At 36.6% G+C, this 14619-nt stretch overlaps 1 protein-coding gene across 1 annotated transcript in view; it reads right to left on the bottom strand.

The window, feature by feature from the left end:
• DCLRE1A (DNA cross-link repair 1A) overlaps window positions 1–14599 on the bottom strand; it is a 23359-nt gene extending 8760 nt beyond the window's left edge. The window contains 8 exon segments of the mRNA XM_011967503.1: window positions 1563–1573; window positions 1865–2048; window positions 2832–2977; window positions 4560–4700; window positions 6155–6273; window positions 7829–7962; window positions 9609–11273; window positions 13052–14599. Of these exon segments, the coding sequence (XP_011822893.1) occupies window positions 1563–1573; window positions 1865–2048; window positions 2832–2977; window positions 4560–4700; window positions 6155–6273; window positions 7829–7962; window positions 9609–11273; window positions 13052–13511 (2860 nt within the window). The 5' untranslated portion in view covers window positions 13512–14599.
• Between the last annotated feature and the right edge of the window lie 20 nt (window positions 14600–14619).

Genomic DNA, 14619 nt, shown 5'->3' with positions numbered 1-14619 from the left:
TGCTGGAATGTTTAATAAACAAATATTAAAAGAAAAAAAAGAAATCTTCAAAAAACCAATACCCAGTCACTTTAATGGAGGAAGGGGAGGGACGATTGAAGGCAATACCAGTAAATATCCATTCTGGTGTTACACAGTTGCTAGGGTTAGTGTGGAGGAAAAGAGGATACAGATTTCATTTTCTGCAAGCTTACAGCCTAGTGGGCAGGAGGTCAGTAAACCCCACCTCCTGATGGAAACCACCTGCCCTTTCTCAGCTTTTTCTATCTCTCATCATGTATTATACCATCAGCACCAAGAAGCCTTACAGTTTGACCTTTTCACAAAGAACTTGTGTTTTATTATAAAATCCTAGATGTGAAAATATACAGACTTGATGACTATCAAAAATATAGATTTAATGACTCCAGATCAGTCCTCCAAGGACACTAGCCTCAAAAAATCATTCAGCATCAACATTTCTGAGTTATAAAAACCAACTTGAATTTCTGTATTAAAAAGTTATGCTTAGGCCAGACGTGGTGGCTCACACCTGTAATATGAGCACATTGGGAGGCTGAGGCAGGCGGATCACTTGAGCTCAAGAGTTTGAGATCAGCCTGGCCAACATGGCGAAACCCATCTCTACTAAAAATACAAAAATTAACTGGGCATGTTGGCACATGCCTGTAATTCCGGCCACTTAGGAGGCTGAGGCATGACAATCGCTTGAACTTGGGAGGCAGAGGTTGCAGTGAGCCAAGGTTGCACCACTGCACTCCAGCCTGGGCAATAGGGCGAGACTGCTCAAAAAAAAAAAAAAAAAAATTACGCTTGAGTAGTAGTGAAAATCTAAATCTTGTTTAAGTTGGGATTTGTAAATATGTGCTCTCTACAAGAAGGCCATATGCATCAGAATGCACAGTCTGTAGAGTGGTAGGCTGTGAGAGAACGGTCAGAGAGGAAGAGGTGGCCCTCTTCCTGTTCAAAGTGGATGCACCTCATTACCTTCTTTTCAGGTCTTGCTCAGAAACCTTACTTCATCAATTATTCTCTTATCTTAGATTCTCTCTGTCCCTCACAACATAAAAATCCTCATCTCTGATGGTCAACAAACAAGCAATGCTCCTCCCTTTGGCCATCAAAGTATCCAGTCCCTCTTCACGCCATGCTCTAATCTTCCTGCCTCCATTGCCTCACCTTTCATTCATTCTTTTTATTTCATAAACACAATAACAAATGTGAAAATACATTTTTTCATGCATTATGTTCTGAATTTGTTTTAATATACAGGTTTGATGTATTCAATTGCCAGGTGTGAAAATGTTAGTATATGGAATAAACTTTAGTTAGTATATGAATAAATCTGACAAATAAGCCCCCAAATCCCAGCAAGGTCATACCATATGCCTTAACTTACACTTTAGAACTAATGTTCAAACTTCCTCTTAGGATACACTTCCACTATTTCATTTAATTGTCATAACAAGTAAATTTTCAATATTTATCAATCTAGAAAGGCTTAATATTAATACAGAATAGAATAGACCTGAAGTAAAGTAAGAACCTCTTAGATTCTCCACTCATTTCCCCACTCACCCAGAAAGAACTGGAAAATGATCTTAAAAATTGAAGGTTTTAATGACCAGATAGCTGCATACCTTTCCATTTTTGTTCCTTCCTATATGTTAGTTCTCTACTTCCTAAACTTCTGGTGGGCATATGAATTACTCTACAAAGTTGCACATCTGGAAAAACTATGAACATTTAAAATTCCTCTTAAAAGATTGTCTAGGGCAAATTTTACTATGGGTGACTCTATTATAATTGAATTCCTGTAAGTTAAATGTAGTTTAAAATCATTAGATTACCTTTTTTAGTTCACCCTAAAAGACGTATCTCTTGAATGCTTACCTTAAAATTAATTTGCATCATTGGGAGAAGGTGAACCAATGAACTGCACATGTCAGTAGTGATGAGTGAATTAATTTCTGGTATATTGAGGCACCGCAGAGTTTTATATTTTTCCTGGGACATGCCCACTTTTGAACCTAAAACATCAGCAATGGCTATGGGCAAAAGAAAAGGTTAAAAATAGTAAGCTTACAGCTTGTGAAAAAAATAGTTACAGCTTAAGCAAATTTTAAGGTAAGAATTTACCAAATAAAAGGAAATTCAAAACATTCACACTTTTACCATGATATCTCAAAAAGACAGAATCATTTTGTTAGTTTACTGTGTGGAATAAATTGTGAGAAAACCAAATAATTTAGTTTTAAAGGCTTACTATTTACTATTTAAAAACTGCAAAAGTGTATAGAAAGTGGATAGAGGAAGGGAAGGAACTAAATTTGAAGAAGTTAAAAGCCCCGGCTTTATCATCTTTAATGTTCGATATAATATGGCCATACTTAAGATGAAATAGAAAGTATTTTGCAAATTAGTACAATACTACCTGGACAAACTAAGTTATACATCCAGAAATCATTTAGGAACAAAAATTAAAACTGATTGCTAACATAATTATTATCCTCAAAGAATGCAGCAATACAATTATGCATTAATCATCTTTCAAAGTTTACTAAATAACAATGTAGCATGGGCAGTTGCCCTATAAATTTCTTATATCTAGAAAGCCTAAATTAAACACACTTATCAAATGTTTCCCTAAAGTCAAACCTTTCAAAGATTAAATGTTTCAAACTATCAAATTTTCCTTCAACTTCAAAGGTAATATTGAATCATTACAGGAAATAATTATCAAATGCAAGAATAGAAACTTAAGGGTTTTATGCAAAAAGAATCTGATCTTCATAATATATTAATGTAAATTAGATACACCTATCACTCACCTAGGAAGACTTTCTCTTTTCCAATAGAGTAAGTGCCACAGACAACAAGAGCATGTGGGTTTAGAGTTAGAGCCTCAAAGGCAGTGTTGATGGCAAACTGGATAACCTCTTGCTGAGATGGAAAGGTGTATTCTGGGCTACAATATCTGTAACATGGAAACATGGTACTTACTAAAAGAACAATAAAAAAGCCATCACCTTAAGCTGGATGCTATTTTAGAAAACAAGTGTTAGCAACTTAAATACAACAGCAGTATAATATATTAACACCACAAGTTATCTCACTGCTTGTAGTTAGAATTATTTACCAGTTACTACTAACTTATGATCAAATTGCAAGTTTTCAATATATCTTTTTCATTATATTTCTTTTATCACTCTCAAAAAATTTTCTTTTTGAAGACTTTTTTCCCCAAGAATATTTCTAGCAAGCCAGCTATTTTTGTTATAAATTATAAAACTCAGTATCTTTTATTTAACTCCAAACACTATCAAAAAATCATATTGATAAGGATTATATCTGGACTAAAGATTGACTTAATAAAAAATGATTAAAGTAATGAAACTAAACATGAATTTAGTGAAACAGTTTTAAATCAGTTAATATTGACATGGTTGATATTAATATCATTCTTTACAGACACAGAATATATATACTATGTGTATATATACGTATACGAGTACACACACACACACACACACACACATACACACACACAAATACAACAGACCCAGTTGGTTCTATCTCCATACAGTATAACCCAGTGAAAAATTAACTCTAAGCTACTATCTACCTATCTATATTTGAGATGAAAAGCAAGCACTTTTTCACTAAAAATGTAATAAGCCACAAAAAACAAACATTTTTCCCAGTTTTTGGAATTGTTTTTGCTAGTCAACCATTAAAGAAGAGGAAGAAAAACTTTCTCATTAAAAACCCATGAGGAAATTCAGAATCATATCAGAATAGAACTAGGTAACAAAAAAGGTTTTTTTTAAAAAAAAACTTATTTTCTTAATTTATCCAGTGCTTAAAACTCATATAGAAGAGTGGAAAAATCAGTTACAATGTGAGAAAACTGGATGCAGAAAGACCATCTTTTACTAAAATATCGCACCCAAACGTACTTCTCCTTGAAACAGGTTGAAATGGCTAAGATAATTTCTAACAAGTTGATGAGATATTTTAATATATAAAATCACATCATATACCAGAAATATATACAATTTTTATTTACTTAATAAAGCTAGGGAGAAATACATACACAGTTAAAATGTAATGGCTTATGCCATTATATTTATAGTACTCAGGAATTCAAAACTGTCACTTATAAATTATCTTTTAAGAAAAGAACAACAGTAACTTTGGATACCCAAAAACAGAATCACATTTTGGCCTCTGTCATCTCTTCACAATTAGTAGCTACACAGTTACTCTTAAAAGGGTGTCTTCCTAAAGTTTGCTCCTAAGTTTTTCTTCCTTAACAGGATTCTCATATAACATGTTTTCAAAAATAAATCGCAAAAAAAAAAAAGAGCTGTAGTCAGTTAACACATGCAATCTCAAATTTGCCCTTAACCAAGTATATATATATTTTTCAAACAGCAGCCCTCTGATAAAGAGCCTTAAAATAATGATTGGCAATAAGCCGTCATTTTGATAACCATAATACAGAGAGCAAAGGCTGTCAGTGGGAAAAGGAAGCACACAAAAAAAACCTCTCTTACGTGGTATCTAAGTACAGCATATGGACTTTCTGGTCCGCAAGAAGAGAATGTTCCATGCTGGGATCTGCTCTGAAGTCTCCCGTGTGTAATATGACAGTACCATTAGGAAGATAAAAGAGGATCATGACAGCACCTGGACAGCTGAACACAAATTTCAAAGGAGTGTTCTTAACACAGGCAAGCACCTCAAGGAACAGTATCTATTTCAATTATCACCAAGTTAGCACACTTTATTAGCTGACCACAATGACATAGCATTGCACTACAGAGGAAATGTGGCACTTCAACTCAAGGAAATTTACATCATAAAAAGAACTGATGTGCAGGAAAGGCAGACCCAGGTTGCTCAACCTCCACACGTTCCCAAGAAAAGCATGTCTTCAGGATTGGCCCTTGGCTGGCTCCTGGGAAATGAACTCTGAACCCTAGGAATATTATGCCTGGTAAGACTGTTTTGTATGCCTGAGACATCAAACTATGTGATACTAGCTTGATGCTAACTTTGTGATCTATGGTGAAAAACCCATAAAGTTGACTTTAAAAATCAGAACTTGGCCACCCATAGTGGCTCATGCCTGTAATCCCAGCATTTTGGGAGGCCGAAGTGGGCGGATCACCTGACGTTAGGAGTTCGAAACCAGCCAGGCCAACACAGCAAAACCCCGTCTCTACTAAAAATACAAAAATTAGCTGGGTGTGGTGGTGCGCGCCTGTAATCCCAGCTACTTGGGAGGCTGAGGAAGGAGAATCGCTTGAACCTGGGAGGCAGAGGTTGCAGCAAGCTGAGACTGTGCCATTGTACCCCAACCTAGGCAAAAAGAGCAAAACTCCGTCTCAAAAAAAAAAAAAAAAAAAATCAGAACTCAAACTGGCAATTAAAAAAAAAAAAAACAGCAGCAAAATTAGCAGACAAAAACTTAAAGGCAACCTAATGTAATAGCTTGGCCTGGATTTTAGGAAACCTGTATTTTGTCTTCTTTCTCTTCATCTATGACCTCTATGGTACAGAGGGCTAACATTCTATGGAAAGCAGAAAGCGGCAGAGTTGATAACATGAATGTGTTTTGACAACATGAATGCTGATAGTACTTTATATTAAAAGAAAAAAAGAGGGAAAAATGGAGGCTATTTCCAAGAAAAAAAAAATCTTTCAAATCTTTAATATCTAAAGCCTGAATGATTTCTTAAAGAGGGGTAGGAGGAGATAAAACTGACCCTCTGGTATCCGAATGCAGTACAAGCTGTTAATTTATATATATGATACTAAAGAAAATGGTAAAATGTTATCTTGCAAAGAACAGCAGCAACAATATGTTAAGGTATTTTAAAAAATAAGATGGAATCTCAGATGTCAAGTGTAGTAATTTAAACTGGATAAAAAAATGGGTTAGATAACATTTAGAGGATCCCTTTAATTTTAATCTCTGCTTCTATAATTGGGCACATTATTTTTCCAAAGGAGAAACATCTTACTCAAGTTTTAAGAAATATCAAGCATATTAATTATAATGGAAAAAGTTATTAAATAATCGTGCCAATGTGTTGTCCTTTTGAACATTTAAAAAATGTGCTATTAAGATGACTTTAATACTTACTGATTGGCATCAAGCAAAACAACTTTGACACCATTCACAACACATTCAGTGTCCAGTGGCAATGGATGAATATATTGTTCTTGCACATGAAGCTTGTTCTTCAACAAATTGCCAGTTATCTGCAAAACAGGACATGCTTATTGCTGATGCAGTAAAACACTAAATAAGTATTTTATTTCACAAAAAACTAGCCGGGCGAGGTGGCGGGCGCCTGTAGTCCCAGCTACTCGGGAGGCTGAGGCAGGAGAATGGCGTGAACCCGGGAGGCGGAGCTTGCAGTGAGCTGAGATCCGGCCACTGCACTCCAGCCTGGGCGGCAGAGCGAGACTCTGTCTCAACAACAACAAAAAAAGTAAGTATTTTATTTCGTATCTAGTTTAGAACCATAGCATCTTAATAACATCCCTTTTCCTGCTCATATTTAAGTAAACACTCCACAACGCCAGGAAGAATTTCCTATAATGGCTGTGCCACTACTCTGCTTGAACATCGTCACTGACTTCACCTCATCTGTGAAGAGTCCATCCTCACTATGACATACAAAAGCCTGAGTGATCTGTTCCAGCCCATTCCTGTGGATTTGTCTCCTATTATTCCCTACCTTACGTTCTAGCCATTTTGAATTATCTGAAGTGCCTGGAATGGGCATATTTCTCAGGTGCCTGTGCCTTTACATAAACTTTATTCTCTACCTAGAATGCTCTTTCCTCTGCCTGGTCCTGAAATCAGACAGATTTGCATACAAGTTCAGACTCTGCCATTACTATCTCTGTGACCTGGGGCACGTCACTTAACTTCTCCAAACCTCAGGTGTTTCATTAATAAAAAGAATTCTTAAAGCACGCTTCAAGAATGTTGTGAGGATTAAATCAAATTCTAGTTCAAGCCTTTAGTAATGAGCATTAAAGTGTTCACTTTTTAATAATTAGCTCAAGGTATCTTTTACCACATCTCTTCTCCCTACTCCTAGGTACTCCATTCATTTTTCTATTATAATACCAATTCCAATGTGGCATTATTTATGAATGTTTCCTCTGGAGGTTATAAGCTCCTTGAAGCTCGATACAGTCATGTCCCTCAGTATCTGCAGGGGATTGGTTCCAGGACTCCCTGAGGACACCAAAATCTCAGGATGCTCAAGTCCCTTACATGAAATAGCACAGTATTTGCATATAACCTATGCATCCCCTCTTTAAATCATCTTTAGATTAATTATAACACCTAATACAATGTAAATTCCATGTAAATAGTTGTTATACTATATTTTTAAATTTGCATTATTTTTCATTGTTGTATTATTTTTTATTTTTGAATCTTTTCGGTTGCAGTTGGTTGAATCTATGGATAGGGCACTCACAGATACAGCAGGCTGACTGTATTTTGCCTAGAATCCATTTAGGCTTTCAGTGAATGTTTACTGAATGCAACTTCTTGTTCTTAGTACTTCATGAAATAGTTTATCTTTTGTTTCCATGTAATAAAACATATATTTTCTAAAAACTGAAACTTGATGTTAACTCGTTTAAGTTTAGAACTTTTATGTGGAAATATGTTTTCTCATATTTTTTTCTAGTAGAATGAAAGATCTGACTGTTTTAATTATTCTTTTTTAACGAAATTGCTTAGAAATTCACAGCATTCTACAAAGTCAAAAGTTAGAATACTAAAACTTACCTCACTACAATAAACTGGAAATGTGAAGTGTTTAGACAATCCAGCATAATGATCAGAATGAAAATGTGTGAGAAAATAGGCTGTGCAACCTTCAACCATGCCATACTGAAAGGCATCAACTGTAAAGCCAGTTCCTGCAATAAAAATACCAACACAGTAGGCTGAGCAACAGCTAACAAAGATACCCAATTTGATGATAAATACTGAATGAACCCTCTATCCTCTTTACCTCTTATTTCCAATTTAACTATATTTAAAAACTTATACCACATAAATTTAGCAAAAGGTAACACTAAATATGAGAATGTCTTAAAAGTTTCTACCAAGCATCTCAGTATAGAGACCTTTATTTGTGAATAACTGCACCAAAGAATTTTTTAAAATTCTAGGTTACAAACCAATTACTTCTTTGTTTTAACTAATACTTTCATAATACTTAGCACTTGACTTCTGCAAAACAGCAAAAGGAGAATGCTAACTTTCTTCTAAAACATGAATTTTCAATGGGGGCAGTATTGATCTAAGGAAGCCAAAATGCTTGAGGGCCAACATAATCTCACATATGACACAAACAATGTATCTATCATCTTTGAATTTCGCTGCACAGTCAAACTGGAGAAGAGGGGTGGGAAACAAGAAAAAAAATGTCTAAAAAGGTTCCTTAGAGGAGCAGTGATGAAGAAGAGGTTGAGAAATACTGTTGTAAAATGTGCTCATGCAAGAAATAATTAAGTGTACTGACTGGTGACGTGCAAATAAATAAGCATAACTTCTCAATTCTACTGAGGCTTATCAACACACGGTTTTAGGATCATTTAAAGTATAGAAAATTGGCCGGGCTCAGTGGCTCACACCCATAATCCCAGCACTTTTGGAGGCCGAGGCAGGTGGATCACAAAGTCAGGAGATCAAGACCATCCTGACTAGCATGGTGAAACCCTGTCTCTACTAAAAATACAAAAAAAAATTAGCTGGGCATGGTGGTGGGTGCCTGTAATCCCAGTTACCTGGGAGGCTGAGGCAGGAGAATGGCGTGAACTCGGAAGGCGGAGCTTGCAGTAAGCTGAGATCACGCCACTGCACTCCAGCCGGGGTGACAGAGCGAGACTCCGTCTCTAAATAAATAAATAAAATAAAGTACAGAAAATTGATCAAAATAATTATTAAAAACACCACTTGTGTTATGAAGTATATAAATGCTATTCTATATATAAATGCTATATTAACAAATTATAGATCTAGAACATCAATAAAGCACTTTAAAAATCTTTCAGCAACCAAGTATATGCTGGCAGCAACCGAGTATATGAAAGGGCAGAGAAACTAAGTTCTAATACGGTTTTTAAATTTTTGGCATTTACTATGATAGGTAAAACCTGTGACATTTCCCATCTTTGAAACTATTTAGTACTTTGCATTTCTCACAAGCATTTAGAGGCTGCCTTTTATTATAGTTATTTACAGAGATGCCTTTCCTACTTTTGTATTAAGCTGAATCCCTACTCCTCTCTTACTAATCTTTCTATAGCCTGTAATATCTACCTAACTAGTATAGTCACTTACATAGAGGACATGTTTAATAGAAACTTGATGAACTGAATGGAGCAAAAAAAAATAAAATAGGCAAAAACCAAATCTACGTTAGAGGCTCATGAAGTATCACAAAAGCAAAGGAAACACATACGAAAAATTGTTTCTCACACACACACACACACACACACACACAAAGTTCAAAAATGTTGTCTTTGTTGATACATCGAGTATTGATATTTCAACTTACCAGGTATTTTCTTGTAGAACGGACATGTCTTTTTTCTTGATCCTCCTACATTAGATGACTCTGGGATTTTCTTGTTCCCCCTTTGCAGCCCACCATGAGCTGATTTTGTGAACACTTTGACTTTACTTAAATTGACTGCTTCAGATTCAGTATTAATAAGGTGATCTGATCTCTTCTGATACACTCCTTCCTGCAGTGAATTTGACTTTTTACGTCTCTTTTTTTGACGCTGTGACCTCTCACTAGAAAGTTCCACAGAAAGCTGACTCTCATTTAAATTACTTGCATCAAATTCTAAATCACTTAAAGATTTTTCTGCCTTCCTCTTGCACTGCGAGGACCTCTTTTTGTTAGGACTTGGAACTGGATTTAAGTTTATCCCTTCTAATGCACTTTCCCCTAGCAATTTTTCTTCTTTTCTTTTGGGAGGTAGTCCAAAATACACACCTATATCCATTTGCTTCATTACCTTGGTAGAAGGATGTCTTGCATTACACTCAAGACCAGAAGGCAATATTTTCAAATACTTAGGAGCAGGTGTACTAGAAAAGTTTTCTGTACTTAAAATTGTAGCTTTACCAACGGGCACACCATCTAATGCCTTTCTGCAGCAACATGCTGAGTTAGTATTATTCTTAGCATTCAAGTTCTCACTTGATAATTTTCTAATTTTACTTTGGGTTGGTTGGGAAGAAAGATACCCTTCTCCCTGACTTTCAAAAGGTTTCAACATTGAACTCTTAACTAACGGAAGAGAAACCTGATTGTAAACAGCTGATTCTTCAATTACCTGTTTCTGTTTATGTGATTGAGCTGAGTGAAATTCTGGCTCATCTTGTTTTGCTTTAGCTACCTGATGAACAGAAGCAGCAAGCTTTCCTGCCAATGCAGGTGGAAACAACACAAAATCACCACCAGTACATGCCAGATCATAAGGCAAAGTACTCTCATTATTTTGGGAAATAGGTTGAGACAAATCATTTAGACTATTGAATCTATACAATCCTTCATCATACTTATCCTGAGTTAAGAAGCTGTTCATTTCGCGGCAGCTCTCATCCTGGTCCTTCAGTAAGGGACCATGTCGTTTTTTAAAAAAAGCACAGCTGTCATCATCTTCTTCGAGGCTGCCATCTTTAGAGCTTTCGGTAAAAAATAGTTGTTGTTGTGAATCATCCAGTTTTTCATCGGTATCATGAGTGTCTTCATCACTTTGAAGTGGAGAATAGGAGATTCCACAGTCGCTAAAGTCATTTTCTGGCAATGGTAAATTTATGTGTTCTGAGTTGTTTGCAAGACGCAAAGCAACTCCTACCAGTTTGTCATTCTCAACAAATTCTGTAAATTGTAGAGCTTGTTGGGACGTTTGGATATTAGCAGAAATCTTTTCACTGGCTTTGGTTGGAGATGGAGACTTTTTTAAATACTGTGTCATCAGTAACGGATCACTTGAAACCAAGTTATTGGTTTGGCTCTGATACGAAGACCATCTTTCCTCAAGACTACAAAGAACACCTGACTTGGTCTCACTGAAACTGCCACCTGATGCAGGTGATGGGCTGCTAAAAGGATGATCACCAGCCCTGCTTTGAGCTAGCAGGAAGTGAGTGTATCTCTTGTAATGAAAAGGAATGGTTGAGGTACACAGAAGACCATCAGGACACTCTGAAATTTTAATAAAGAAAAAAAATTACAGGATCAAAGAATAGACTAAGCTTTGACAACATTAGCAGTATAAATTGGGTTCCATTATTTAACATTCACGTTGTATACAATAAAAAGTAACAATTCTAATAAGAGTAGTTATAATTGTTGATACGCTGAACAAGTTTTAGATTCTATTCTAAGAATAGAATTTGAGAAATTGGTTAATTATAAGGCTTTACTAATTTGGAAACTATTCCCTGTCATACTACCATGATTGAGAAACTTTCTATAAGCCATCTTGGCATATCCCTGTATATGTTAATTTCCAGGTTTATCAAAAAATGACACCTCCCTCCCCTCAAAAGGATGTTATATTTCTTATATTAAATTAGAAAACGTCATGGCTTACAACCTAACTTAAAAATGCCTCTTAAAAGCATTTGTTATAGAATGGAATTTAATTCAAGAGAGCCATCTGAGAGTCTATTCACAGGAGTTTAGTGAAAAACCGAAGGAAAATTTTTTTGAGGTGGCTTCATCCATAAGACATTTCACCCTAAGGTCTTCAATCACGGACTCCAATTTCCATTCTTGATTTTCAAGTTACATGAAAGCAAATTACTAGCAAATTTATGAGGTTTTCACTTGCTATCCTTTTATGGGAAAGGCTAATGCCAAATTTAAAGAAGAGGTTTTTTTTGTGTGTGTCTTCATGCAGTACTTTAAAATAACTACAGGTTAACAATAAAATTTATTCTGAATCATAGCTAACATGAAAGCCATATTGAGTATTTTTTTATTTTACCGAATTTAACTTTTTTAGATGAAACAATCTATATATGGAATATAAATGATTTTAAAATATAAAAATAATCACAACAACCCGTTGTCCATATATATTCCAAGTAGGATTTTCTACGTTAAATACTTATTACATATTTTAGAAGATTAAAAAAAGCATACTTTTATTATCATTTGACACATTTATTGTTAGAATCTTAATCACCTAAGACTCCCTCACAGTTCCTCTTCCTGTATACATTAGCATGATGACTAAAACATAACCATATTTAGAAACCATACTATATCTATACTTTTTTTTTTTTTTCAGACAAGGTCTCACTCTGTCGCCCCCGCCAGGCTGGAGTGCAGTGGCATGATCACAGCGCCCCATAGCCTCCACCTCCTGGGCTCAGGTGATCCTCCCACCTCAGCCTTCCAAGTAGCCCACCACACCTGGCTAATTTCTGGTATTTTTTTTTTTGGTAAAGACGGGGTTTCACCATGTCGCACAGGCTGGTCTTGAACTCCTAGGCTCAAGTGATCTGCCTGCCTCGACTTCCCAAAGTACTGGGATTACTGGCATGAGCCACTGTGCCCAGCCTATTTATAGTTTTCTAAGGAGTTCCATAAAAATAACCAACTGGGCAAGTTACTTGACTTTTAAGAACTTTCATCTATAAAATGTCAATACTACCTACCTTATATGGTGGTTGTGAAAGTCGGGTAAGTAAACAGTGTGAAAGTACCCAGCATAGTAAGGATTCAATTAACATTTATGGGAAATAATCCAGATACTTAGGAACTTTTATGAAATAACCCAACGTATTTAAACTGTTTTCTAGTCTGCCATTTTCTTTACTATTATACCGTTGACAAGTATGGGGGGTGTCTCCCAGTGTCCCATCTCTCTTTTAGTTTACTGCTTGCCTTCCTTGTTTCACTGAATTGGTATGTCTGACCTAATGAAGACTTTTTAGATGATTTAGAAACTGCTAGCTTTTCTGCAGTCTTACCTGTTTCAGAGTGTGGTGGAGAATCCAAACATTCAAAAACATGCCATCGAGGTGTCTGCCCTATCAATGAGGAAAAAGGCATCTGGCAATTTGGACAGTATCCATCATAAACTGGACGTATCTTTGGGGACACGCGTTGGCTTCTGTGAGTTCTACAGAGCTTTCCTGGAGTAGTCTCCTTGTCTTGGGTGTGCTGAATACTATCTCCACAACTTGAATTCTGACTAGAAGCTACAGAAGTCTGACAATCTGCATTTTCAAGGGGCATTTCATGGTCCTTCACCTCTTTAGCTTCTGTGGCTCTTTTTCTGTTTCTATTTCGTTTTGACTGGTGTTTTCCATCTGTTCCTTTTTCAACAGATTTTGGAATATTTTTAGAGCCATTATCTGGATCAACTCGTTTTGGTTTTCTTTTAGATTTGTATTCCCAAATGTCTTCTTCGGAAATGTCTTCTAACATGGCAAAATGATTTTATCATTCAAGAAGTATTAATCTTAAGTAAATTGAGAGTCCATTTCTTGTCACAAGAAGTTATAGAATTATTTTGCTGGGAAAACAAAGGTAACAAAACCCCCACCAACTCAATGGGAATCTGGAATGTTGGTAATGCACATATCGGCAAGCTACAAACCTTGTATCTGACAACACCTGCTGTTCCATACATACCACAATAAAACTAAGATAAACCTATCACAGGAGCAGCAACTGTGGAGTTCTCCATTATGGGTGCTATTTCGTTCAAATATCTTGTCCTTTTCCAGGACTTGATTCATAAAAATAAGAATAATACTTCGAAAATTAAGCACTAATGGGAAATATAGGTTCAACAGCTTAATCTTAGAATGAGCTTTGTAACATTGTTATGAAGCTACTGTCGTTCTCTCAAGTGGACAACCGTCCAAATAATTCATAAATCCAACCACACTCCCTGGACAAGTGGATCAACAGGTATCCTAAACACTAAATGGCTATCTCAGTTTACCAACAAAACTAGTCACAACATAATCAAAGAGATGTGTAATTCGCAAAAAACTGCGAAGTCACTGCCATTATCCACGACTAGTGGATACTCAACCACTTCAGTTTCCCGGGACAGTCCATGATCTTCCTCCAGCAGCAATGAACAATCCCTGCACAGTGAACAAGAAAAGTTCAGATATGTGAAAAAAGTTCAAATATGTGAAACGGTGGGCTTGTATTGAGGTCTGACTCCGTATTGCACCCATGGTTCCGAAGGTGGCCAGCCCTCTGTCCACCTCAAAACAGGGTCACACGCCAGCCTCTCCCTTATCTTCTGGCATTAGAGGCTGCAAGGCCAGGAAGCGGGGCCTTAACCCTCTCCAGGAAGCACAGCCAGCTCCAAAAAAGCCCTCAGAGTCCTCCCCTTTTGAAGACTCTGAGGTCTGCCCTCAAGGACCCTCGCGCCGCCCACCTGCCACTCGGCGCCCCAAGGGAGCCGCTCCAGCTGCATCCGCTCCCCTCCGCACCCCCACCTAAAAATCTGTTCGCACCCGCACTTTCAGCACTCCCAGATGACAAAACGCTGTATTTGTAAGTGAATGCCATT

The sequence above is a fragment of the Mandrillus leucophaeus genome, unplaced genomic scaffold (assembly GCF_000951045.1).
Source record: "Mandrillus leucophaeus isolate KB7577 unplaced genomic scaffold, Mleu.le_1.0 Scaffold80, whole genome shotgun sequence".
NCBI classification, from domain to species: Eukaryota; Metazoa; Chordata; class Mammalia; order Primates; family Cercopithecidae; genus Mandrillus; species Mandrillus leucophaeus.
Note: the sequence above shows the minus strand (reverse complement) of the source record. Positions and strands in the feature narration are given on the sequence as shown.